The 27,968-nt window shown below is 42.8% G+C and overlaps 3 protein-coding genes across 4 annotated transcripts; 2 read left to right on the top strand and 1 right to left on the bottom strand.

The window, feature by feature from the left end:
• Positions 1–1,423: 1,423 nt before the first annotated feature.
• Positions 1,424–7,484, top strand: zgc:112334 (uncharacterized protein LOC619199 homolog). The gene is made up of 11 exons (XM_024412691.2): positions 1,424–1,548; positions 4,474–4,581; positions 4,671–4,767; positions 4,901–5,035; positions 5,239–5,437; positions 5,519–5,650; positions 5,768–5,867; positions 6,038–6,209; positions 6,347–6,491; positions 6,616–6,670; positions 6,913–7,484. The coding sequence occupies exons 1-11, from the start codon at positions 1,507–1,509 to the stop codon at positions 7,063–7,065; spliced, it is 1,338 nt and encodes a 445-aa protein (XP_024268459.1). The 5' UTR covers positions 1,424–1,506; the 3' UTR covers positions 7,066–7,484.
• Positions 7,485–7,827: 343 nt separating this feature from the next.
• ndufaf3 (NADH:ubiquinone oxidoreductase complex assembly factor) lies at positions 7,828–10,317 on the bottom strand. Of its 2 annotated transcripts, none has more exons than XM_024412693.2 (5): positions 10,160–10,317; positions 9,521–9,692; positions 9,208–9,274; positions 8,566–8,666; positions 7,828–8,278 (listed from the first exon to the last, which is right to left on the bottom strand). In XM_024412693.2, exons 1-5 carry the CDS (start codon positions 10,291–10,293, stop codon positions 8,183–8,185), a joined length of 570 nt encoding a protein of 189 aa, XP_024268461.1. In that variant the 5' UTR covers positions 10,294–10,317; the 3' UTR covers positions 7,828–8,182. The 2 variants fall into 2 exon arrangements, with proteins under 2 accessions (XP_024268461.1, XP_024268460.1); XM_024412692.2 differs by having other exon boundaries at positions 9,521–9,716; positions 10,160–10,312.
• A 57-nt stretch (positions 10,318–10,374) lies between these two features.
• On the top strand, positions 10,375–27,391 carry LOC112244855 (NCK-interacting protein with SH3 domain). The gene is given in 14 exon segments (XM_024412689.2): positions 10,375–11,146; positions 17,449–17,561; positions 18,514–18,691; positions 18,821–18,896; positions 19,070–19,261; positions 19,264–19,640; positions 21,038–21,208; positions 21,440–21,526; positions 21,712–21,850; positions 23,218–23,298; positions 23,475–23,603; positions 24,312–24,401; positions 24,579–24,751; positions 25,183–27,391. Coding segments are annotated over 14 exon segments (2,193 nt in total). The 5' UTR covers positions 10,375–10,975; the 3' UTR covers positions 25,399–27,391.
• Positions 27,392–27,968: the final 577 nt, after the last annotated feature.

Here is a 27,968-nt window from a genome sequence, read left to right as displayed (position 1 = left end):
GAAGTTTCATAATGTTTAGGCTTTTACAAATGTACTGATAAAAGTGGATCCCCGTGGGAATTCTGGCAACGTTGAGAAGAACGACTTAGTTATTGTGCCTGTTGTCAGTGGTGGAAAAAGTACCCAATTTTCATACTTGAGTAAAAGTAAAGACACCATAATAGAAAATGACTCAAGTAAAGGTGAAAGTCACCCAGTAAATACTACTTGAGTGAAAGTCTGAAAGTATTTGGTTTTAAATATACTTAAAGAAAGTAAATGTAATTGCTAAAAGTATACATCATTTCAAATTTCTATGTTAAGCAAACCAGGTGTCACAAATTTCTTGTTATTTTTTTGTAATTTACTGATAGCCAGGGGCACACTCCAACACCCAGACATCATTTACAAATGAAGCATGTGTGTTTAGTGAGTCCGCCAGATCAGAGGTAGTAGGGATGACTAGGGATGTTCTATTGAGAAGTGTGTAAATTGGACCATTTTCCAGTCCTGATAAGAATGAAGGCACAAACTGATATTCTGTTACCAAACTTTGCATCTGCACAGTTCTTCAAGTAAATGTGTTTTTGTAAAATCTTTAGTGGAAATGGTTCAAAGTAGTCATTGTACATAGAGTTGTATTATTTGTTTAACTTTGCAATCATTGGTTTTTGTTTGACATATATTTTAAACACACACACACGCACACGCACACACACACACACACACACACACACACACACACACACACACACACACACACACACACACACACACACACACACACACACACACACACACACACACACACACAGAGAGAGCGAGAGAGAGACAGAGAAAGAGGGAGAGAGCACTGGGGGAGTGGCGGCAGGTTAGGGAGACACAGGATGAGCACTAGAGAGCGTGGCAGGCTCAGATGTAACACTGATCCTGTTCAAAACAACAAGTGCCTCACCACTTACAAACACACATTTACAGAGAGGATCTATCTATACTTTCACTGGACTGAGGTTATACCACTACATTTCAATGCTTAACCAAGCTTAATTGATTCAGGGAGTTTTTACAATTTGTGTCTCCACAAAAGGAACGCAGATTATTTTTTTATATTTAGACTTGAACGTTCTTCAGCTGATATATTTTTTGTTGTTGTGTTTTTTACTGTACGTTGCTGTTGAACTGCAGAACAGAGTATATTCAGTTGTTTAAAAGCTTGGAGTTTATGTGTCAAATATTTGTAGCAAGAAATTATATTAAATAACAGGTTTGGGCATGTCATGGAATATGATTTGAATTTGAACATGATTCCATTGATTTTGGTGATTTATTATTGAGACACACAGAGATAAAGTTCAGTGCCTGTCTAATTACTTGTCGTGTCTGTGACGCTTGAGAGGATTATCATGACGGAGAAGACATGATAATGAGGTGTAGATGGAGAGAGTGAATCACACACACAGCCATACTTATCCATACTGGTGCTCAGTAGTAGCAGAGGGACTTGGCCCTGGGCACTGATCAGTCACCATGCAGGAGTTTGATATCATAGTGTTGGGTACAGGACTGAAGGTAAGAGAAACTCACATTCCCTCACACATATTTAGTTCTGTTCTCTGAACTACCCAATAAAGATACCATAAAGACTTAATACTATAAAAAAACACTTACAATCGTACGCGTGGCAATTTATTCATATGTAGGGACATTTTTTTAAAGAGTCTTAATGTTTTTCATGGTGTTAATGTGTATCATTGATTAATGTATCATGGACTACTGTACTTGCCAGGTTTTTGTCCGAATTTGAGTATAGAAGAATCACAGTGAATTCTATCAGCATGAAATAATAAAGAAACAGAAGTCAGAGAATTTAGAGATAAGGTACATAGTACACAGTGGAGGCTGTTGAGGGGAGGACAGCTCATAATAATGGCTGGAACAGCACAAATGGAATGGCATCAAACCACGTGTTTGATGTATTTGATACCATTCCACTGATTCCGCTCCAGCCATTACCACCAGCCTGTCCTCCCCAATTAAGATGCCACCAACCTCCTGTGATAGAACAGTATTATTATATACAGTCGCTAGTGAAAGTCTACACACCCCTTGCACAGACTTCACATTTGCTGCCTTAAAATTAAATCTAAAAAGGATTAAATTTTTTTTAAATCCTACAATCTACACAACCGACTTCACATTTTCAAAGTGAAACAAAGATTCTACCAACCTTGCACAACTCCTTGGGCAACATACAGGTAGCTCCCAAAATAAAGGAAACACAGGTAAACTGGGTATACAAAGTACATTGAAAGCAGGTGCTTCCACATATGTGTGGTTTTATGATTTAGATGAGCAATTAACATCCCATCATGCTTAGGGTAATGTCTAAAAATGCCCTGTGGCCCATTATTTTGGCTACCATGGCTAGAATAAGAGATCTCAGTAACTTTGAAAGAGGGGTCTCAAAGGCAACCTGGACTCAGAGGTAGACATAACATAGTAAATGTGAATCCTGTACACTCCAATTAGTATGGTATGTTTCATATGGTATGTATTCATTTGTGGATGTCCATCATCCATTTCATACATTATGTTACGAATTGCAATTCGTACAAAATGTTACAAATCTGCAAAACATATATGTTACAAATTCCAATTGGTTGTGGCTAACATTAGCTAGGCTTGGGGTTAGGTGTTAATGTTAGGTTAAAGGGTTAAGGTTGGGGTTAGGGGAAGGGTTAGCTAACATACTAAGTAGTTGCAAAGTAGCTGAAAGTAGCAAGTAGCTGCAAAGTTGCTAAAGGGCTAAAGTAGCCCATGGCGATATTTGAACATGCAACCTTTGGGTTGCTAGATGTTCAAGTTATACGCCTATCCATCCACCCCGACCAACTACCCTACTTTAATGATTGCCGTAAGTAACCTTTTGTCTTATGTAACCATACCAAACGTAACATATCATACTAATTTGAGTGTCCCAGATTAGGATTTACATTTACTATGTTACGTCTAGTCTGAGACCAGGCTGGCATGTGCACCACTAAATCTCAACCAAATTGAACATTTATTGGAGATTCTGGAGCGGCGCCTGAGACAGCGTTTCCACCACCATCAACAAAACACCAAATTGTGGCATTTCTAGTGGAAGAATGGTATTGCATCCCTTCAATAGTCCAATAGACAGTAGAGTATATGCTTGTGGTGGCCCAACACCTATCTATCCCTGTACTAAATACATATGTGGATGTTTCTGGAGTGTGAGTGCTGATGACACAATGTATAGATGTTGAAAGTAGCACTTACTTTGAACAAATGGCTCGTGGACATACCATCTATTGTTTTTGTCAAAATTGCTCAAGCTAAGTAAATTTGTCTGGGAATCTTTTATGGACAGCAATATTCAAACCTTGTCTCTGATTCTTCAAGCAGATTTAAATCAGGACTGAGACTGGACCAGTCAGAAACACTCTTCGAACACCTCTTGGAAAGTCATTCTGGTGTGTCTTTGGAATTTGAATTTGTATAATTCTCCCGCAGAACCATACAACTCTATTACCTGGGCTTTGCTCTTTTCATATTTATTTTAATTCTAACAAACTCCCCAGTCCCTGCCGGTGACAAGCATAACATTAACACGATGCTGCCACCACAAAACTTGAAAATACAAATGGATCAACAACACTGAATTCACTCCACATTCTCAACCAAATTTACAGAGTTTAAGCAATTTTGACAAAAACAACGTATACATGTTGCCCTAAGAGTTGTGTAATGTTGGTAGGATCTTATTCAAAATGTTTCACAGCTGTAATGGTTGCCAAATGTGCTTGCCCCAAATATTAACCCTGGGGTGTGAGGACCTAGGCAATCGAGACATCTCCATTAATATATTTTTTAATTAATTTGGAAAATAGTCTATAACTTTCTGACACTTTAAAATGTGGAGTAGGTGTTATAGATCTGTAGGAAAAACATAAAATGCAATCCCAAAATGTGAAGAGGGGTGTGTGTAGACTTTCACAAAATATTGTATATTTATGGTACCATGGACAAACTAATAATGATTAAATATAATACCTACCACTAGTGATCACATTTCTTTAAAATATAATATTTTACTTCAGTTCAATGCTATGTGTTTCATGTGTATTTTCTATAATATCAAGTGTGATAAATGTGTATTCATGAATTAATTAACCTACACACACATACAAACACACACACACGCACACAAACACACAAGCACACAGGTGATCCCTGGGCTCTCGAGGAACGTTCAAAGCCTTGCAGGCTGTCTAAGGAATTATCATCATCATTTACCTGTCTACTGGAGCGCAGGTAGCCTAGCGGTTAAGAGCAATGGGCCAGTAACCACAAAGTTACTGGTTTGAATCCCAGAGCCAACAAGGTGAGAAATCAGTTGATGTGCCCCTGAGCAAGGCACCTAACCCTAATTGCTCTGGATATGAATAGCTCTGACTCTATCTCCCTCAGGAATGTATTCTCTCTGGCTTGATGTCAGTGGGTGGGAAGAAGGTCCTTCACATTGACCGCAACCCTTACTATGGTGGAGAGAGTGCCTCTATCTCCTCCCTAGAAGAGGTTTGTATGAATGCATGCACAAACACACAAACATACAAGGCACTGGAGGGTTATTGTATAGTGTTAATGAGAGTGAATGTATTTTGTAGCTATATAAGAGGTTTCAGGTTCCATGTCCAGCTAAGCCAATGGGACGTGGGAGGGACTGGAATGTGGACCTTGTTCCCAAATTTCTACTTGCCAGTGGTGAGGACTATGGTTAATATTATGTACATCTGTCTTGTCTTCATACGTCTAAATATGAATGTGAATGTGTTTAACTGTGTCAAGGTCAGAGTTCATTCATATTGTTTTAACCTGTGTTTGTGTGTTTGTTCAGGTCAGCTGGTTAAAATGCTGGTGTACACCAAGGTAACTCGGTATCTGGACTTTAAGGTGGTGGAGGGCAGCTATGTGTACAGGGCTGGTAAAGTCCACAAGGTCCCTTCAACTGAGGCAGAAGCCCTAGCTTCAGGTAACGCATACCCATCAAAATAAACAATATTTGTAACTTACAAATCCTGTGTTTCCGAATTATTGATTCTATACAAAGGATTGCCACATAACAATCAAAGCCAACTGAAATTCATGGACATGACAAATTGATTAACTTGATTTCAAATACATACAATCATTCAAGGTCTCAAACAGTGGTTGTAACATGGTGCTGTGTTTCAGATCTGATGGGGATGTTTGACAAGCGCAGGTTCAGGAAGCTTCTTCTGTTCCTTCTGAACTTTGAGGAGAGAGACCCGCGGACCTACCAGGACATGGACCCCAACAGGACCAGCATGAGGGAGCTGTTCCGCCACTTTGACCTGGGACCAGACATCATGGAGTTCACTGGTCACGCCATGGCCCTGTACCGCAGTGACGAGTCAGTACAAATATTACACAGACAGTCAGAAAGACGGACACACACACACCTATCTCAATGGTTGTGTCCCTGTCTTCACAGTTACTTGGACCAGCCGTGCATCCAGACCATCAGACGGATCAAGCTGTATTCTGAGTCTCTGGCTCGGTATAACTTCAGTCCGTACCTCTATCCACTGTATGGGCTAGGGGAATTACCTCAGGGCTTTGCCAGGTAACATAACAGACTCGTAAAGGTACTCAAGAATGCATAAATACATTAACTTCAAGTTTTTGTTATGGTATTGAACATGGCCGCAATGTAAACCCTTACTATTCCTGTCTGTCTCAGGTTAAGTGCAGTGCATGGAGGATCCTACATGTTAAACAGGGGAGTGGAGGAGATTGTGATGGACAAGGGCAAAGTGGTAGCAGTGAAATCTGAGGGAGCGGTGAGTGGCTGGTGAAGTAGAGAGTGGACAAGAGAGAGCGAGAGAGTTGAAGAGGGAATGAATGAATGAGAAATGGTAGAGCATGAACCGGAACATGGGCTGAATATCAGTGTCGTGAATTAGTAGTTGGACCTAATCTTTCTGTCTTCTTTCGCTTCCTCTTTGTGTAGCTGTTCCGCTGTAAACAGCTGATCTGTGACCCCAGCTACGTGCCCAACCGGGTGAAGAAGGTGGGCCGGGTCATTCGGGTCATCTGTTTACTGAATCATCCAATCAAAAACACCCATGATGCCAACTCCTGTCAAATCATTATCCCTCAAACACAAGTCCACAGGAAATCAGGTATGACATCACAGATAGATCAGATATACACAAGAAGTTAGACAAAGGCCTAGGACCCCATATACCAAACAGGGAAAATATGATTGCAGTATTTTAGCCTTGGGATGAATCGAAAATGGACCCTCTTTGTTTTTCAGATATCTATGTATGTATGGTGTCCTACGCTCACAATGTGGCATCAGAGGGGATGTATATTGCAATGGTGAGCACCACTGTAGAGACCAGTAACCCAGAGAAGGAAGTGCAGCCTGGGTTAGAACTACTAGAGCCCATTCAGCAGAAGTAAGTTCCACACAACCCACTGCAGACTTTTACAACCAAAGCCATTTGTCTATTGTAATGATGCAAGGCTAATTTCATACATACAAAAACAGTTCACTAAAGACTGAATGTGATTGGTCTACAGATTTGTTTCTATCAGCAACATGATGGTCCCCATTGACGATGGAAGGAACAGTCAAGTAAGGGTCAACCACACAACTAACGTCCTCACTGAGATTCAGTTCAGTTCACTTGGTGTAATGGCTGAGGTGTTGGGATTACAGTCGCTGGATCTGGGTTCGAGTCCCAGTTGAGGCTACTGACTGAATGCACTGTAATATACAAACATGTGTTCATATTTCTTGGCCATTGGTTTGTACCAGGATTATAAATTGTGGAGTCTCTGGGTTTTGTTCATTGTGATCCTGTCTCCCTTTTTCAGATCTTTGTGTCTCGCTCCTATGATGCCACGACACACTTTGAGATGGAGTGTGAGGACATCAAGGATATGTATCGCCGCATCACAGGATCAGAATTCATCTTTGGTGACTTACGCAAAGACTGTGGTGGTGATGATGATGACGACGAGGACTAAGGGACACTAAGTGGAGTTGCTACCATTTTTGTCTTGAGTGGCTCAGTTGACAGAGCATAGTCCTTGCAACACCAGGATCCTGGGTTCAATTCCCTCTAGGGCGGGCCACCCATCCAAAAATGTATGCACACTCATGTATAACAACGTCAGCAAATATGACATTACTATTATATTGCGGCTGTCTAAAATGTCCTGGTTTTTACTGTTTTTTGAAGCAACCCTTCGATTCACCTCGTATCTCCCAAAATGCCCAGCTTCACAGCTAATCTATCAGTCCTATTTATCATGTGCTTTATGTGGTAGATGCTCTCGTACTCTGATGGCATTGAGACTGGAGAGTGGTAAAGTGAAATAACTCAGTCGATTTAATACCCTGTCTAATAAACACCACACTTTATTAGACTGTGGTAAATGTAAAATGTGGCCTGAGATTGTGTTTAGTGTGCTCGAGTGTGAATGAATGGCCATGTGTTTGTGTGAAGTAGAACTGGATGGATGATGCTAAATGCATCAGAGCAGAGTAATTAGGGATACCCTTACCCTACAGATTAACTCCAAGAAGGACAAAGCCGCTGGAGTTGCGTTATGTTCTATTCTGAGACAGATAAAGCGGTGGTTCAGAGAGATGGGGGTGGAAGCCAAATGGACAAGACAGACAATGAGATTAGAGAGGTTTACTAATCCCAGTGAAGGACAGACACCTTGGGTAGATTACATACACATACATGCTTTCACTGACAATTAAATGAATACAAAACATTGTGTGTGTGTATATATATATATATATATATATATATATAGTTTATTGCGTCATTGGTAGCTGGCCTTATGTATTTACCATGATACAGATATATGAAACATTAAATAACACTCCCACCACATCATATCCTTCAATACTCGTTAGAAATCCTGTTCTCTTTTTCATTTACACATTTCATAACCAACCAATCCCCCCCTTCTCCTCTGTGGGGAAAGGTCACACAAGCACAAAGTTTGCAAAGGTTAAAAAACATAATTCAGCACTTGAATGAGGACAGACTTTTCCAAATCTTCCATCCCAGTGGTGAAAGTAGTTCCTCTTTTCCATCGAGACCTCCTTCTGTCGTTTTTGTTGTTGCTACTCCAGCTCCGTGCTGATTGGAGGTGGAATCAGACCTGCCGCCACCACTCGCCGTTCACTGCTCAGGAAGTTAAAGGTTGCACAAGCGTTTGGCTGAGGAAGGTAAAGGGATGAGTGTCAGAGAGAGGGAGAGGAAAAATGCTAAATTATAACTGCCCTTCACCTTATTCTATAGGCAGGGGCTGCCCATGTCTGTGTATGGATGGATAGCTACTTTCCAGGTGGTGGCACACAGTAACTTGATGTGAGAGAAATCTCAAGAGGACATTCTGAACCAGGCTTGGGCAAACCGGCCTATGAATGCTCACGCACTGAAATCTATTGCACAAGCCCAATCCTTCTACTGTTGACAGATGCCAGGTGAGGTCAGGTGTCCCTACCGTGTCCTGCACCTCCACAGCGATGCCTTTGCTCTTGAGGAGGGCCAGGACTTTGGGGTCAATCCGCTCTGACCGACCCCCTGTGCCCAGGACCAGAACCTCTGTGGATACAACGCATTCTTGAGACACATTATGGTCATACACAATCATTAAGTTGTTCAGGTGATAACACCGTACAATCATCATCATAGTCAAGCTCTGACAATCAAACATGAACTGGCAACTATTTAAGAGGGGAGGGGGGGGCCCATCCCAACAACACCCCAACTGTAGTCTTATCTCTCTCTCACACACACCTGCCCACGAAGGTTCTGGACTCAGGCTGGGCCATGATAATACCAATAGGGGATCACTCAGTTGTTGCCCAGCAACAGAGGCTGATAGAAATACAAGGAGGTGACTCCGCCTAATCGGAAGGTATAAATATATGCTTGCATGAATTGCATGGGTGGTATGCAGCTGTAGCCTCCAGTTTGGGTGGAATAAATCTAGTCTGAGCTTCCTCTGGTGTCCAACTGGATTTGTACCAGAACCCAACAGCATCTTGCATGAGATTGTACATTCATAAATTAGAGTATGTGACTTTCTGTCTATCCTCATAATTCGTATCAGCGTGACTACAGTATAATTGAATTATCTCACCAATTCGAGGTTCCAGCATGTGGAAAAGGGCCATGCTCTCTACAGTGATGTCTTTATAGCTGCCTACCTGCAGGGGGCGACAGATGAGTACCCAAAAGGACAATCCACATAATACACTGTTACATCTCATATTCTACTCATCATCACTCCTCATTTAGCCAGTTAAATATCTCACTCTCACACAGCACTCAACAGTATTACAGGGAGCAGGTAAACTGAAGAGAGATGAAAAAAATAGAACCATCATAAAAGGTTGACTTCTGGTGGGGATTAGAGGAAATGTTAAAAAATAAATAAATAAACATGTTCCTACATTCCATTGGAGGATGGCTGGAGGTAGCACAGCACATGGCCCAAAAACACGGTTCCCATCGATGTTGAACCCTCTGGGGCTGTAGCTGTGGATCATTGCTCCAGCTCCTGGTTCTTTTTGCATGACAGACACTGTGGTACGCTGGTACATCTCATCATCACTGGGACCAAGCCTGTGGGCGCGAGATAGAAAGGGGCTGGAGGAGGAGAGACATTAAGTTGCCTTTCCATCACATACTGTACCATTACCTGGCTAATGGCTACAACTGGATGACGTGAGATAGGGACATCAGACCTAGTGTATGTCTAAAAACTTTGACAAACTTTGATATTGGGGTTGACTTTACCTTCAAACATGTATTGGGATGCCATAGCCATTTTTAAAAATCAGATTTGATTAACTGGGGCTCTCTGAATTATCAAATGGGGCTCTCTGGACCTAGCAAGATGTAATAACCATAGAATGTGTCTATTCTGCCCGGGATGTATTTCAAGTAGCAAGCTTTGACATCAGCATCTGCCAAAAGCTAAATAGCCAGTCAGGGGGTACATATGTCAAATTGCGTAGCTAGTAGCAGTTAGCACTAAAACAATCGTCGTTTCTATTCTCTAGATGTCTCGTTTCTCAGCAGTACTGTACCTTGTGAACGCGGGTGGTGTCAGAGGGCTGAGCAGAAGACCCTGTGAAGATCTGTGGAAAAACAGTCGTGCACACATAGTGACAGCCATGTTGTTGGCAGTTAAGTACCTAATGCCCGTTGGAACCAAAGACATTAAAACCAGAGTAGGAACTAATTATGTGTAGCACAACGTTTGGTACTTCCGTTTGGGTATATCCGGTTATTTTATAACGTAACGGGTCTTGTGTAGATACATTCTAGAAATCAGTGATTAATTGTATCAATGGCAGAGGAGGAAGATTACTTGCATGTGGTAAAAAAAAACAAAAAAAAAAAACATTATAAAGCACATAAAAAAAGTATATATTTCTAATCTGGAAATAGTTTCCAATCATGTCCTCCAATGGAACATGATAGGATGGACAGTCATAATTATGGCCCTATATGTGGCCCTATATGGGAAGCAAGCTTGCATACGGTGGAATTATATTGCAAAACAACAAAGAACGATAGCTGTCGGAGAAGGCTTCTCGTCCTCTGCCATTGATGAATTCGCCTGAATACCAAAGAGGCGTGCCCGCTTGTGTGTTATTCTGCGTGGGTGCGTGCGCGCCCCCTACTGTGTTTTCGGGACAAGCTTGAAACGGTCAAGTCGCAAATTTGATTTTACAATGTAAATAGAAAGTAGGAGAATCATTCGCGAAGTCGTAAATATCTATTTAAAATAACCTTAGACTGGGTACATCAGTTATTTACTGAACCAGCTAATTGTGCATTTGCTGAAACAGTCATATCGGTGTTTTTAGGAATTACAAGGGATTTAAAACAGAATAACTATGTATCGGTCTCTGTATGCTTTCCGATCCGCGGAGCCCAACTCGCTCCACTTCGGGGCCGGGGAGGGCTTTCTGATCCTGGAACGCAGCAACAAACACTGGTGGCTCGGATCGCGCTGCAGTTCGGGCGAAACCGGCTACGTTCCCGCTTCTTACATCGAAAGGATTCAGGTAGGTTTAATTTAATTTAACGGATTTTCACTTTCTCGATTAGTGAAAGTGGGACGTGGATTTTGACAAGCAGGTCCTCCATGCTAGCTTGTTAGCATGATAAAAAAAAGAGTGGACCACAGAGAATTGAACGAGGAGGCAAGGTCCAATTGGTGCGTGCATTCCAATAGACCTTACTTCAGTTACTTTTGTGGCTTTCATGTGACAGTTCTCCCATTTTGCTCTACTGCATTGCCTGTGCCTCAGTTATTTCTCATGAATCAAATCTAATTGTATTGGTCACATACACATATTTAGCAGATTTTATTGCGGGTGTAGCGAAATGCTTGTTTTCCTACCTCAAACCGTGCAGTAATATCTAACAAATCATAACAATACACACAAATCTAAAAGTAAAAGAATGGAATTAAGAAATATATAAATATTAGGACGAGTAATGCCGGAGTGGCATTGACTAAAATACAGTACAATAGAATACAGTACATACATATGAAATGAGTAAAGCAGAATGTAAACATTATCATACTAGACTTTTTGCTGCATTATTAAACAGTATTTTCCACATTCAATACGCTATGCTAACGTTTACATGTTAACAAAAATATGTTTAGAATAAATCAAAATGTTTCAAATGGGTTAATGAGAGAGGCTCAGAGAGGCTTGGCAAGTTCGCAATGCCATCTGGGTGTGCACCGCAGGGGTCGTTGCGACATAAGCCAAAATTGCATGAAAATGTGGCGCAGCGTCTGTCATTTGTGTGTCACGCGCATCTCAGATCTCGTGACTGATGTGAGATTATAACAAATACAGTACACAACCTGCTAAATGTTCTCCACTAACAAGAGAGGTGTGCACAGTGTGTGTCATGAACAGTGCTTGTGCCCATAAAAATAGATGTGGCACGTGCGCGGCAGGTGGGGCGTGAGATGTTCCCCAATGCTGGAAGGGGGGGCCCTAGTGAAAACGTTTGCGAACCCCTGAGTTAGAGCTATGCTTAGATTGTGACAGAATACAGCTACTCTCAGAGATTCATGCATGCATCCATTAGCCCGAGATGTACTCTTAAGGAGCCTACCGTTGCTCCTTAAAAAACTGAATTTTAGGACCCATTTAGGTATAAGAAAAACTACTACTATAGCCAGTAGAAATGCATTGAATAACACATTCATTAATGGCTCAGGAAATACTTTTTGTTTTTTCAGATACATATTTAACCTCTTATGTTTGTGGACACAAACCTACCTCCATACTTCCATTCATTTGTATGGGTTACACCATCGTGTTTGTGAGAGTGTCCCCTTTCCACAGTGGAGTCATATTTAGGGTTGCAAAGGGTTGGAAACTATCAGGTAAATTTCTGGAAAATTAAGCCCATTTTGCTTAAATTCATCAAAAAAGTTAGCTTATAGCAGTGAACCTTTTTTTGTGGTATACACATAAGGGAATTCTAGGTCTTGGGGCATATTTTGGTTAAACTATCCCCAATTCAATGGAATTGCAACCCTCTGCATGCGCACTGCATTCTTCCATCACATGTACAGCTGATTCTCAAGATCTTGCACACTAATGATATGCTATTGAGCCCACACTACTACACTGTCTGAGCCAAGGACTACATGCTTTCTGGTAAGTTTTGATTACAAGACTGGGTGGGGTAAATATATTTATGGCATACATAATTTTTTGTTAACTAGTAAATAGTAGCCTATAGCAAAGTGTGTTTAAATCATTTCTAGCTTGTTAACTATTTCTGCTAGTTGGTTTTTGCTACCATGTGGGTTTTAGCTTGCTTGAGCCTGCTAATTGAGGAGTGTTAATTCACCTGTTTCCATACATGTTTCATTTTAAAACATTTATCTTACAAAGGAGTTGTTTAATCTATCTGCTAACTATTTATCTGTACATGGAATTGTATTAGCTTTTTTTTTACAAATGTTTTCCTAATCTTTACAGGAAATGCCACAGGCACTATCTGATGTTTGGAGACATTTCACTGCAGCAAATGTAGAAGTAAAAGCTGTGTACATTTGCAAATACTGTGCCAAATCACATGTGAAGAATGCAACACATCTTGCCAAGTGCATAAAGTTCCCTCAGCGCTCACAACAAGCAACCTCTGACAAAAGTCCCTCTACTTCTATTCGAGGTGAAAATGATGAATCAGACGCCTTATCATAGCAACAGGTCATAGCATCATGGTCCTCCTGGAATCAGAAAGTTTTTTGACTCAATGGAGGAACGTAGTCAGAGAAATGCTGATGAATGTCTTGCTCGAGCTGTGTATGCAACTGGTTCACCCATGATGCTCACAGGCAATGTGTATTGGAAGAGATTTCTGAATTTTCTTCGCCCAGCATACACCCCTCCAACCATGCATGCTTTATCTACTTATTTGCTGGATGCAGAGTTCAACAGAGTTCAAGTGAAGGTCAAGCAAATAATAGAGAAAGCAGACTGTATTGCAAACATCTCTGATGGGAGTCGAATGTTCGTGGGCAAGGAATAATTAACTACATCATCTCCACCCCTCAACCACTATTCTACAAGAGTACAGACACAAGGGACAACAGACACACTGGTCTCTACATTGCAGATGAGCTGAAGGCAGTTATCAATGACTACAGAAGGTATTTGCACTGATGACAGACAATGCTGCGAACATGAAGGCTGCTTGGTCTAAAGTGGAGGAGTCCTACCATCACATCACACCCATCGGGGCGGCAGGGTAGCCTAGTGGTTAGAGCGTTGGACTAGTAACCGGAAGGTTGCAAGTTCAAATCCCTGAGCTGACAAGGTACAAATCTGTTGTTCTGCCCCTGAACAGGCAGTTAACCCACTGTTCCTAGGCTGTCATTGAAAATAAGAATTTGTTCTTACTTACTACTGACTTGCCTAGTTAAATAAAGGTAAAATAAAAAAATTAATTGGCTGTGTTGCTCATGCATTGAATCTGCTCCTCAAGGACATCATGGCACTGAAAACAATGGATACACTCTACAAGAGAGCCAAGGAAATGGTTATGTGAAGGGTCATCAAGTTATAGCAGCAAAGCGAGAAGTATAAGAGCACCACATTGAAGCTGTCCAGCAACACCCGTTGGGGTGGTGTTGTCATCATGTTTGACAGTCTCCTGGAGGGGAAGGAGTCTTTCCAAGAAATGGCCATATCACAGTCTGCCGATATGGACAGCCCCATCAAGAGGATCCTTCTGGATGATGTATTTTGGATGATGTATTTTGGGAGAGAGTGGGAAGCAGCCTGAAACTCCTGAAACCTATAGCAGTAGCCATTGCACGGATTGAGGGAGACAATGCCATCCTATCTGATGTTTAGACTTTGCTTGCAGATGTAAGAGAATAAATCTGTACTGCCCTGCCCACTTCACTGTTGCTCCAAGCAGAGGAAACTGCAGTTCTGAAATACATCAAAAAGCATGAAGACTTCTGCCTGAAGCCCATACAAGCCGCAGCATACATGTTGGACCCCAAGTATGTTGGCAAGAGCATCCTGTCTGGTGCAGAGATCAACAAGGCCTATAGTGTCATCACTACCGTGTCTTGCCTCCTTGGCCTGGATAAGGGTAAGATTCTTGGCAGTCTGGCAACGTACACTTCCAAGCAAGGGCTTTGGGATGGAAATGCAATATGGCAGTCGTGCCAACATATCTCATCAGCCACCTGGTGGAAGGGACTTTGTGGATCTGAGGCTCTTTCCCCTGTTGCCTCCATCATCCTCCAAATCCCACCAACTTCTGCCACCTCAGAGTGCAACTCGTCCTTGTTTGGGAACACACACACCAAAGCATGCTACAGGCTAACCAATACAAGGGGTGAAAATTGGTGGGCATCCAGGCAAGTTTCAGGCTTTTTGAGCCTGACAACGAGCCAGCCTCAACAAGGTTGGAAAGTGACAGTGAAGATGGGGCCTCAGAGTCTGATGTTCAAGAGGTGGACATTGAGGAGGTCCAGGGAGAATACATGGAAGCCTGAGAAGAAGACAACCATAGCTTTAGTTTCTAGACTATCATTTTACATATCTATGTTGAAAATGTTTTTGAGAGATGTGACGGATCATTGGGGATCATTCAAAAATGTTGTTCAGTGAAATCATCCCATGTGAAGAGTCAACTAATTTAATTTAAGTTCAATTCATAACAATATTTTTGGAGTCATTGAGTTTATAAACCCTCCATACAAACATGGTCTCTTTTTTGCTTTCTTGAGTAAGGTAGGTGTTTCAGCCTAGCTCAGTGCTTTCTATGGTTGTGGAGCAGCCAGCTGAAAATACAGAGCGTAGAGGTAATGTTCTCTAGATGCTCAGTGTTCTGTCACTCATGGGGATGCTACCTCACTTCCAAATCTAAGGGTAGACCTCGAAAATGCAAGCCCCTTGGGTGCTGCCATAGTTACATTAGAAGTGACCATCCAAGAAGGCTCAATGTCATTGGCCACAGATAAAATGTCAAATCATGTTATATCTGCTGTAGCTTTGATTGGACCGATGTTAACATCATACTTTCAAAATCTTAGCTAGCAGTCATCATTATCAGTCAAGTCAACAATCTATTGACACATCTTTTTTAATCATGTCATATGAAGAAAAATTATAGATAAAACTCATCAGTACTCATCGGCCATTGGACATAAACATTACACAATAAGTTGAAAATTGAGTTCAAGACAACTGGGAACTCGGGGGGGAAAAACTCTCTCTGATTGGGAAAGTACTTTTTGAATGGTTATCCAACTCAGAATTGTAAATCGGGAATTCGAGCCTCTTTCTAGAGCTACGACCTGAAGATAACTGATGTCATCCTGATTCGACCTTGTTTTTTTCCCAAGTTCCCACCCAAAAATCCAGAGAATGCCAGACTTTGATGGCAAAATTTGCCCACAAAGGACCGCTGTGCCACTGTCCTGTTTAAGTAAGCACAGCACAACAAGGCGAGTCCAAAAATGTGTTGTATGCTGCTGCATAAATTATGTAATATGCCAGGGAGAAATGTATACTGTAGCTAAGAAAGTAATACTACTTAATTCTGCCTATTGTTCAGACTTGGTGGTGCACATGCAGCCTATAACCTGTTTTAGAGAAATGTAATCAGTGAATATTGTAAGAGCTTTCATTGTCTGCTTATATGCCCCCTTTATTTATCATATGGATCTGACTTGGTGTACAGGGAGAACACTGTAAGAAAACCGAAGTTATGAATTCTGTTGCGGTACATTTCAAAAGTGCTGAACATATAGTTATATTGACTACGTCCCTCCTAGCTCACTCATTAATGTCTTAATTGAAGTTACGTGTTGCCTCTTATCCGCTCATCGTTCCCTTATGCCATAGTTTGTACATTTGAATTGTCAGTAGAAACCACATTTGTTTAAGCAAGTCAGCCATATCAGCTATGTTTTTTTTAAAGTCAATTAGTCTAAATGAACCGTTTCGCTGCCAGACAGGGCTCCGCTGATAGCCAGGTATAGCAGTGGTAAGGTGTTGGGACAGCATTATGTAGGTCCTAACAGTTTGTGGGCACCGTTTGTCACTGTTATAGTGCAATTCATGTATTGTTTAGTGTTGTGTTGTGTAGTGGCTTTGCTGGCACGCATCCCCCCAAAATGTTTTTGTTTGTTTGCCCCACCAAGATTTACATGCTAAAATCGCCACTGGTCTCATGGTCTGGCAAACACCGGTGTAGCTCGGCCAACTTTGACCGCAGATGCGGAAGGCCGGCATTGGCAGATGCAGTAGATTGAGATGCATATGTCTCTAGCTTAAACTGACGGATTTTGATGGGGATTTCTTTTCTTCCTTAGCCAAATGCTCCATCTAAACGTGAATCAATTCTCTACTGAGATACAGTTCTAGTAACATAAAGCCCTTTACTTTCATATCACATCAAAATAGCCACACAGATGGATGCTCCAATGCACTTCTATTGAGTCAGTGTGAACTGCTTGTTTCTGAGTGTGTTTTGCTGAAATTTCACCTGACTAATTCGTCAAATGAAACCATGCTGAAACAGATCAATATTCAGTGTGGATTCTCTGACTGCAGCGGGATTTGCTGTGTCTGTCCGAGTGTGTCCCTGCCTGGGCCGTGTAGTAGGTATGTTCCTGTTCAAGAGGGTTTGATTTTGGTTAGATAACTGTGCTGTCCCAGATTTTCCGCCCGGAGTCCCATTTTGCCTTCCAGCCAAATGTTTTGTTTGTTTTTGTTTCCCGTTTCGTAATAATGAATGCTGATTATGAATATTTCACTCTCTTTCAACCTCTCTCCCTGCCTTCCTTTCCTCTGTTCATCAGGCTCCGGAGCAGGATGAAGTGTTACAGTCTATCGACAGGGCCATCGAAGGGATCCATAACGTGGCCATGAAGAACGGGGGCAAATACAACCTGGAGCAGCGAGACGTGCTACAGTGAGTGCAAACATTCGCATACACACACACACACACACACATTTTCCCATTCAGGCACGTGCACAGATCGGACTCTACCTGTGCAGAGCACAACAAAATAATGTTGAAGGAATTCTAGTCTTATCTGTTTCTAACTACAGAAATGATTTTAGAACAATCTGAGATGGTGGGTGTCAAAATCCTATTTCTTGTGCTGGAGTGGAATGTCTTTCTGAATGACGCAGAGGTAAATCACAATCAGTAAAATAAATCAAGCTAGCTAACTAGCAGATTTACATCAGTCATCAACGTCATGATCAGCTGATGGACTTTACAGAAAAACCACATGATTTTACATGAAATCGGGCCCGCTTTCACGTGTGGTTTCATGTTATCACGTTGCTTGACATTTTGTCACATGCTATCACATTAACTTCACACAAGATCACATGAAAACATGTGTTTTTGGAACTACACATGTGTACACGTCAAATACATGTGTTTTTCCGTATGTGAGCCCACCCTTTTTTTCACAATGTCAATAATGTCTTTAGGAGGCATTGTAACTAGCTTGATTACAATTTGTGATGATGAGTGAGTGTTGCAGAAATAAATTGGCCTGGGTTAAAACAAAAAAAATGTTTTGGTTACAGAGGCATTTCAGAGCACCTGTCCCCTGAAAAGGTCTGTGCACGGCCCTGCTCCTATTGTTATACCATACACAACCACGCATGCAAACTAGTCTCATGTTGTCAGATATTGAATGGTCACTATGTAGTATTTTCATACTGCAGGTTCCTGATTGGTGCATCTTCTGCATCGTGATGAGTTCTCTTCATAAGCTGCATCTGAAATAGCCCCCTATTCATTATATAGCCTGGTCCACTATTTTAGTAGTATTAAATGCCATTTCAGACATAGCTACTGTCTCTCTCTCTCTCTCTCTCTCTCTCTCTGTGTCTGTCTGGAACAGGAAGTTGATCCATCACAGGAAGGAGACCCTGTCAAGGCGAAGTCCAACTCCATCCAGTCACAAGCAGGGCCTGCCCTCATCTACCAGCGAACTGTCCCTCAGCCACACCCCTCAACCACCCAATGGTGTCAGCCGCACCCTGTCAGAGAGTACCGACAATGTTCAAGGGCTTTACCAGGTATTGCAGACTAGTATTCGTACACACCTGAGCAAGAATACTTCATAGTCCATTTTTTGAGGAACCTGAGACAAGTGCATGTACATAAATATCCTGATATTTACTCTGATTTACTCTCCTCTCTTGCAGGTGCCCCCTCAGCCCCGCCGTGCAGCACCCATAACCCCTCCCCCTCCTGAGAAACAAAGAGCCAGCCGACGCCCAGGTGACTGTCTCACCATCACAATGGATACGCAGAGCTACTCATCTTCTATCCGGACACACACAAGCACACACACACATATGTACACTACTCATGCAGTCTACTGCAACATTACTTCTACACTGACTCTATCCTCTCCCGCACATCCTTAGTTTCCCTTGTTCTCTCTTTCTCAGCAGAATTTTCCATTCCTCCTCCTCTTGGCCCTACCCCTCCTGCCGGGACTGGCCTGTCCCCCTCGGTCAGCTCCGCCTCCCTGGACTCTGTCTCCTCCCACTCGGTGGTGTCCTCTGATGTCAGCCTGACAAGCGTTGCCAGCACCCCGCCCCCAGTGCCAAGCCGTGTGAAGCCCCCACCCCATCCTCCAGATGACCTGCCCCCTCTACCCCCTCTCCCCAGCCAGTTCCCTCAAAGAAGGGCCATGCCCCCCAACCTCCACCACCACAGCCCACTCCACCACCACAGCCCACTCCACCACCACAGCCCAGCACCGAGGACCAAACAGAAACCGACTGGCCTCTTGCCCCGCCCTCTGTCGCTGAAAGCACCCCTGGAAGCCCCTCTCACTCAGAGTCTGTTCCCGGGACAACAGGGGCGGAGCTTATTGAGCTGGTTCGGAGCAACACGGGCCTGAGTTACGAGCTGTCTCGGGTGGCGGTGGGTGTGGTCGTGGGTCACCTGCAGACCACCCTTCCTCAAGCCTCCTCTGCCTTAGAGAAGGTCCTCCTCTCATTGGTAGAGAGCAAGGTCAGTCACGTAACCGTGTAGTTGTAGGATGTCAACTAACTTGCTCCAATATATGGAATTTCAATTTTAGGAATGTGTTATAACCACACCTTCCAGAACAGGGTTCTCCCTCTGACCGAATTTGGGCTGCAATGATTTTAAGTTTTCAGAGTCATTAAAAATAAATTAATTCATTTTTATTGTTGGACATAAAAGACTGTAAAAACACCAGCAAATCAGCTCAAACTGATTATAATTTTAGAAATCTGTTCCAAAGTAATAATAGAGATTATATGTGATCCTATACAAATGTAAGCAAGATTTGTATTAAGGCTCCCTCTTCCTGTGGTCCAGCAACATTAAGGCAGTTATATACAAGAAAAAATATATTACATGACATTACATTTCATAACACTTTTCACAACACATTAAGTGTGTTCCCTCAGGCCACTACTCTACTATCACATATCTACATTACAAAATCCATGTGTACGTGTGTGTACTGTAGAGCGTGTGTCGTATCCTGTGTATGTGTGTCTCTTCACAGTCCTCGCTGTTCTATAAGGTGTATTTTTATCTGTTTTTGAAATCTGATTCAACTGCTCTATGTAGTACTGTGCGCCCCCCAGATTCTGTTCTTGACTTGGGGACTGTGAAGAAACCTCTGGTGGCATGTCTTGTGGGGTATGCATGGGTGTCCGAGCTGTGTGCGAGTAGTTTAGACAGACACCTCTGTGCATTCAACAAGTTAATACTTCTTACAAAAGCAAGTAGTGATGAAGTCAATCTCTCCTCCACTTTGAGCCAGGAGAGATTTACATGCATATTATTAATGTTAGCTCTCCTTGTACGTTTAAAGGTCAGCAATGCTGCCCTGTTCTGAGCCAATTGTAATTTTCCTAAGTCCCTCTTTGTGGCGCCTGACCATACTACTGAACAGTAGTCCCGGTGCGACAAAACTAGGGCCTGTAGGACCTGCCTTGTTGATAGTGATGTTAAGAAGGCAGAGTAGCGCTTCATTGTGGACAGACTTCTCCCCATCTTAGCTACTGTTGTATCAAATTATTACGTTTGGGTCAAATATTATTTATGTTTGGGCTTCTTGCCGTCAATTTGCGGTCTACAAATGAATTTTAAATTATATACCGGCCCCCTGACCATTCACTCAAGAAAACATCGGCCCGCGGCTGAAATCTAGTTGACGACCCCTGCTCTGGGAAGTGACGTTGTCAAATGCGCACGTTATACATCCGCGCCCGACGAGAAACTGTACACAAAGAAACCCGGAAAGCCTGAAAACTACAATGCTCTTTATACCGACTATAACTGTGACAATGTTTCCATCCGAAGTGGCTCTGTCAGCTCAAACAGATTCCACGTGCACGTAACATACCCCCTCCCCCAACCTCTCCCTGTAGGATCAGAGATCTGCGTTGCCACAGGGACAAGTGTGTCACGATGAACAGCGCCTGGAGGTCATCTTAGGCGACCTCGCCCGTCACGTTGACGACTCTCAGCAGCGCAGCTGGGCCCTTTACGAAGACCACTCCCTCATCGCATGTTACCTGGAGGAGCTGCTGAAGATACTGGTGAGACATGTGAACTCGGGGACAGTTGACTCAGGGCTGGCACCTGGATCCCAAAAAGGCACCCTATTTCCTGTTTAGCGCACTATATGGAGAATAGGGTTCTGCTTGGAACGGAGCCAAACACTTTCCTTGATTACCTGTTGGGGTTTGATGTGAGAGGACCACTGAGACCTTTGGTAATTGTTGGATCTAAGGAAGTGTGTGTGTTTATGTGTGTGTGTGTCCGTCCAGACGGATGCAGATCCAGTGGTGTGTAAGAGGATGTGCAGGGTCAACCACTCTGAGCCAGTGCTGTCACTAGTGTCCTACTATCAGATGGTAAGAGATTCTACTCCCACACCGTCGCTACTGTTCTCCTGTTGCCCACCCAAGAGGACCGCACTATTGTTAAATGTGTTGTTGGTGCTAGGAATGTACTTCATTATCATAGATTGAGTGACGTCTCACTGGCACGTTGTAAGCGATGTGTAACTGTGTGTTACTTCCTGTGTGCCACTGTGCAGGAGCACCGAGTGTCTCTACGCCTGCTGTTGCTCAAGGTGTTTGGGGCGATGTGTAGCCTGGACTCTGCCCTCATCTCCACCCTCCTCAACTCCATCCTGCCCATGGAGCTGGCCAGAGACCTGCAGACTGACACGCAGGGTGAGGAGGCCTCCCCTCTCTCTCTCTCTCGCTCTCTTTCTTCCTCTGCCTTTCTCTCCGTCTCACTCTCCGTCTGCCTGTTTCTCTCTCTCTCTCTCTCTCTCACTCTCTCTAATGTATCCATTTATTCCTCTGGCATCCATCTCTTTCTCTTCTCTCTCTCTTTGGGACCTCTGTGTCCTTCCTTATGTCTTTCTGATTCAGCCTTTATTATTCAGCATATCTGTGCCCCTCTATATCTTCTTCATGAATGTGTGTGTGCCTGTATCTCCTTCATGAATGTGTGTGTGCCTGTATCTCCTTCATTAATGTGTGTGTGTGCCTGTATCTCCTTCATGAATGTGTGTGTGCCTGTATCTCCTTCATTAATGTGTGTGTGCCTGTATCTCCTTCATGAATGTGTGTGTGCCTGTATCTCCTTTATGAATGTGTGTGTGTGCCTGTATCTCCTTTATGAATGTGTGTGTGTGCCTGTATCTCCTTCATGAATGTGTGTGTGCCTGTATCTCCTTCATGAATGTGTGTGTGCCTGTATCTCCTTCATTAATGTGTGTGTGCCTGTATCTCCTTTATTAATGTGTGTGTGCCTGTATCTCCTTCATTAATGTGTGTGTGCCTGTATCTCCTTCATTAATATGTGTGTGCCTGTATCTCCTTCATTAATGTGTGTGTGCCTGTATCTCCTTCATTAATGTGTGTGCCTGTATCTCCTTCATTAATATGTGTGTGCCTGTATCTCCTTTATGAATGTGTGTGTGTGTGCCTGTATCTCCTTTATGAATGTGTGTGTGTGCCTGTATCTCCTTTATGAATGTGTGTGTGTGCCTGTATCTCCTTTATGAATGTGTGTGTGTGCCTGTATCTCCTTTATGAATGTGTGTGTGTGCCTGTATCTCCTTTATGAATGTGTGTGTGCCTGTCTCTCCTTCATGAATGTGTGTGTGCCTGTCTCTCCTTCATGAATGTGTGTGCCTGTATCCTTCATTAACGTATCTCCTTCATTAACTTCATTAACGTGTGTGTGCCTGTATCTCCTTCATTAACGTGTGTGTGTGTGTGTGCCTGTATCTCCTTCATCTAACCTGTATCTCCTTCATTAACGTGTGTGTGCCTGTATCTCCTTCATTAACGTGTGTGTGCCTGTATCTCCTTCATTAACGTGTGTGTGACTGTATCTCCTTCATTAACGTGTGTGTGACTGTATCTCCTTCATTAACGTGTGTGTGCCTGTATCTCCTTCATTAATGTGTGTGTGCCTGTATCTCCTTCATTAACGTGTGTGTGCCTGTATCTCCTTCATTAACGTGTGTGTGTGTGCCTGTATCTCCTTCATTAACGTGTGTGTGTGCCTGTATCTCTTTCATTAGAGCATCAGAAGATGTGCTACACAGCCTTGGTCCTGACTATGATCTTCTCTATGGGGGAGCAGGTGCCATATCACCACTATGGTACGTGCAATATCCCCTAACCCCCTTAAATATCACCACGATATTGCTTTAAAAGCCAAATGTATCAGCTATAGAAACAAAAGTCCAAAATGTATAGATTGATTGATAGAATTGACATTTTCTCATCTCTCTCTCTCTCTGCGTCTCTCTGTCTCTCTCCATCCCTCCCTGCGCAGAGCACTTAAACGCTAGCTTTGTTCAGTTCCTGCTAGATGTGGTAGAGGAGGGTCTTCCCTCTGACCACACGGAACAGCTCCCTGACCTCTGCGTCAACCTCATCCTGGCCTTCAACCTGCACCTCACAGGTGAGTCGACAGAGGCTTTAAACAGAGCAAACACCTTTTTGTTTTTAGCCATCTGCAGTTGCTGCATCCGTTTTGGACGTCACTTCTAAGTGATTAATATGTACCCATTGATTCCTGAAGGATATAACTTGTAAACGCCTCATGACGAGCTTAGTTAAACCGTCGTACCCCGTCAGAACCCAAAATATTATCTTGTTTTACTCCAATGTTTGTAAACAAAAGTAGTAGTAAACAAACACTGTGAAGTCTCAAAATAAGGTTAAAACTTTAACTGTTATATCATGGATGGTCATTCTTTGCATCCATAGATCTGTCTATAAATGTGAGAGTGGTTACAATTCTCCAGCCCCACCCCTCAGCTTTGTTCCCGAAACATTGGCGGGTAAACGCTTCGTTAGTGTTTCAACTGCGGATTGCCATTTTAAAGGGCTACTTCACTACTTTTCAACCTCGTGTTCATCGTGATCTGCAGCACCACACCAATTTAATAATGTATTTAATCAATGCGAGGTGAAGAAATGGTGAAGGGCCCCTTTAATGTGCTATCAGAATAGTGAATCGGGAATGTTGCCTATTGACTGCTTTATGCTTTGGGATAATGGAGACCCGATTCCTTTTTTGAAAGATTTTGAATTACTTTAACTGTGTGTGTTTGACCTTCGAAGTGTGGTATTTGAAGGTGGGTACTGTATTCTGTCTCTCTCTCAGTGCCCAGCAGCAACGTGATAATGCAGACTTTGATCAAGAAAAACGTGAAGCTCTTTTCTGAGAAAATAGTGCTGCTACTAAACCGAGGAGGTGAGGCACACACTTGTTAACATGGATTTTATTCAATGCAATTCAATTCATTTCAATGCAATCATTTTTTCCCCAACCTACTCTCATTCCTTTGCTTCTTGTTTTCTGTTTTTACATTCTATGCTTACCTTTTTCTCTTTTTCTCTCTCTCTTACTTGGTCTTTCTCTCCTCTCCAGATGACCCTGTGTGTGTCTTTAAACATGCTCCCCCTGCCCCACACTCAGTTCTTAAGTTCCTGCAGGATGTCTTCGCCAGCAGAGGCTCTGCTAACATCTTCTACCGCGCGGACATGATGGTGATGATAGATATCGCTGTTCGATGCATCTCTGACCTCTCACCTGGGGAAAAGGTGAGACTGATACACACACACACACACACACCACGCCTCTTTCCAATGGCCAGTCAGTGTAACCGATGTGAAATGGCTAGCTAGTTAGCGGTGGTGCACGCTAATAGCGCTTCAATCGGTGACATCACTTGCTCTGAGACCTTGAAGTAGTGGTTCCCCTTGCTCTGCAAGGGCCGCGGCTTTTGTGGAGCGATGGGTAACGATGCTTCGTGGGTGACTGTTGTTGATGTGTGCAGAGGGTCCCTGGTTCGAGCCCAGGTATGGGCGAGGGGACGGACTAAAGATATACTGTTACACCAGCAGGAACCCTCGCCATGACATCATCCCGAACAGGAAAGCGAATGTCTGCTGTATAGTGACTGTGTTAATGACCTCTCGCTCTCTCTCTTTCGCCTTCCGATCTTTCTTTCTTTTTTCCCTCCTCCTCCCAGTTGAGAATGGAGTACCTCGCGCTCATGCACTCCGTCATGCGCTCCACAGACTACCTGGAGCACCGGCACCGCCTCTCCGACCTACAGGGTGCGCTGCAAAGGATTCTAAGAGAGGACGACTCGGGAGTGGACGAGGGCGGGGCCACGGCCAAACAGATGGATAAGCTAATAGTGCAGGAGATCTACAAGGAATTCCCTCAGATCAGAGACACCTAGGACGACCGAATATGACAGCGGTGCTGTGCACTCATGAGCCGGTAGTCTGTCTCCTTTATTCCCGAAAGATGGTACTGTGGCGCTTCCTAGGGTTGACGAAGGACTGTAGTCAGCTACTTAGTTTCTGAGTGTTTACAACCCTCCGTCACACTTTTTACAATTATGACATAAGAGATGGCATGAGCACCAGCTGTCACGGCGGTTTATTGCGTCCGTCGTGTCATGATTATGATAATGCTATGTAGCTCTTATGACACAGGATTCAAGTGAAGTGTTACCCAACAGCATACTGCATTGTGCTTTAAATGTGCTCCCTTGTACTGAGGGACCAAACTGCGGTGTGAACGGAGGGTCTTGTAACCCTGGGACTGGTGTGCTGTATATGTCTTCTTACTTTCAGTCTATTCATGTGTCTTGATCACTCACTCTTATTCCTCACCACCTGGCATGGCCTCTACAGTATGTTACTAAGACAGTTCAAAGAAAAGACAAATTAGGTGATTATACTGATAACAAAACATTCTGGTCCAGTTTGCTAGACACAGATTAAGCCAAGTTCTGCACTGAAAAGCGTGCTCAATGGAGAATCTACATTAACTAGGCTTAATCTGTGTCCTGGAAACCAGACCTCTGACAATAATACATTCTAGGCTTTGAGGTTAGTTTAGTACTCACTATTTATTGCAATGGCAATGCTGCTACATCAGCCTCATTTACCTTAATATCTATGGCTGTGATTCTCTGACTGAGCACAACTTGTTACCTTGCTCTTGCCATTACTTGTTACCTTGCTTTCCCCATTACTTGTTACCTTGCTTTCCCCATTACTTGTTACCTTGCTTTCCCCATTACTTGTTACCTTGCTTTCCCCATTACTTGTTACCTTGCTTTCCCCATTACTTGTTACCTTGCTTTCCCCATTACTTGTGACCTTGCTTTCCCCATTACTTGTTACCTTGCTTTCCCCATTACTTGTTACCTTGCTTTCCCCATTACTTGTTACCTTGCTTTCCCCATTACTTGTTACCTTGCTTTCGCCATTACTTGTGACCTTGCTTTCGCCATTACTTGTGACCTTGCTTTCCCCATTACTTGTGACCTTGCTTTCGCCATTACTTGTGACCTCGCTTTCGCCATTACTTGTGACCTTGCTTTCTTCCCTACACTTTATCTACAGTAACCTCCACTCTAGGTATGGCTGAAATATGACATGCTCTAAATGTGTCTCAACCAGACCACTCCTACTCTGCTCTGCTGCTTGTGCTGTAGATGGAACATAATGGTACTGTAATGACAAGCTGTAACCTGCTGCTTCTACATACTAAGCCTTGACTAACTTCCTATATAGCTATGGCTCTCTGAAATGGAATGTAGTTATTTATTCATAGGAAATAATTGATAAGGAATTGATAAGATTCGATTGGTCAGTTTTTTGTTGTTGTTTTTTTTTAAATGTAGTCTGGAGTTAACTAAGGGACTTGTCACCAAGATTGATTGATTGCTTTGCCCTGATCATTTTGGTCTGAAATCTATCAGTTACCACAGTACGGTGTCTCTCCGTCAGAGCTCTTTCTCTCTTTGTGTCATAGTTTATTTTTACTTGGCTCTGTTAGAGCTAATAGGGGAAGTGTTTATGTGGCAAAATAGTCGTGGCCATCATGATGCTCGTATACCTTTTAACACACACTTAAAAGGAAGTGTTTACACATATAAACATATGTACCAGAGTGTGTTTTCTCTGACGTATGTGTTTTTATTATCCGGTGTTAATGCATAAAGCTATGCATGTGTGTGTCTATGTATGGTTTTATCATCGTCCCTGTAGGTTTGAGCCTCCATTGTCCCTTAAGGTACGACTGTGTTATAGCAATAAAACCAACTGAACTATATTTTCCCAATTAAATATATCTGAAATGGTTGTTCAGAGAGGGGTGACGCAACAAAGTGTATTTTCTTAATGTTTACAATCAACTAATAAACATCTCAATGAACAGTGAGTGTGCCATTTTTTCTTTTTTTTTGTGATTGTACTGTACAAATTTGGGGTAAATATCAACATTTTAATAAAACAAGATGATTTTGATGCATATTTAGCAATACCAAATGTTTGCCATTTATTTGAAATAGTATTTTGAAAAAGTAGGGTCCAACATTTTGTGAGAGGAAATGCTTAATTCTTACTGTGGTGTAGGCCTATAAAACATATGAAGTGTTTATGGTCGGACACTAAGGCTTTATAAATGGGATGCACTGTTGAAACGCTACATCCCGAGGGGTTCGTGCTGATTGTACAGAGATTGTGACAGGCGGTTAAATGGCATCCCTTGACAAGGCAAGAACAAGATGTATGTCAGGAGAAGTGCAGTAATTCTCATAAGGAGCGTTATACTTAGAATATGGAGGAGGAATGGAGGGAAAAAGAGGCAGAGGAGGTCTAAGAGAGAGCATGGGAGAGAATGGGAGGAAGAGGGTGAGCTTGAGTCGGTTGAAAATGGCGGGAAAAAGGGGAGATGGTTTGTTAAAGAAGAATGGTAGAAAGTGTAAGCAGAGTGAGTTGAAGACGAGGAGAA

This window comes from Oncorhynchus tshawytscha, linkage group LG02 (assembly GCF_018296145.1).
Source record: "Oncorhynchus tshawytscha isolate Ot180627B linkage group LG02, Otsh_v2.0, whole genome shotgun sequence".
Classification (NCBI taxonomy): domain Eukaryota; kingdom Metazoa; phylum Chordata; class Actinopteri; order Salmoniformes; family Salmonidae; genus Oncorhynchus; species Oncorhynchus tshawytscha.
This window is presented reverse-complemented; position numbering and strand designations above follow the sequence as displayed.

Coding starts and splice junctions, on each gene's coding strand:
- ndufaf3 (XM_024412692.2), bottom strand. CDS start 10,293: ATGTCTTTGGTTCCAACGGGCATTAGGTACTTAACTGCCAACAACATG. Junction 9,717..10,159: donor ACACCACCCGCGTTCACAAG/GTACAGTACTGC, acceptor CTCCTCCTCCAG/CCCCTTTCTATCTCGCGCCC. Junction 8,667..9,207: donor CATGCTGGAACCTCGAATTG/GTGAGATAATTC, acceptor TTGTATCCACAG/AGGTTCTGGTCCTGGGCACA.
- zgc:112334 (XM_024412691.2), top strand. CDS start 1,507: ATGCAGGAGTTTGATATCATAGTGTTGGGTACAGGACTGAAG. Junction 5,868..6,037: donor CAGTGAAATCTGAGGGAGCG/GTGAGTGGCTGG, acceptor CTCTTTGTGTAG/CTGTTCCGCTGTAAACAGCT. Junction 6,671..6,912: donor ACGATGGAAGGAACAGTCAA/GTAAGGGTCAAC, acceptor TCCCTTTTTCAG/ATCTTTGTGTCTCGCTCCTA.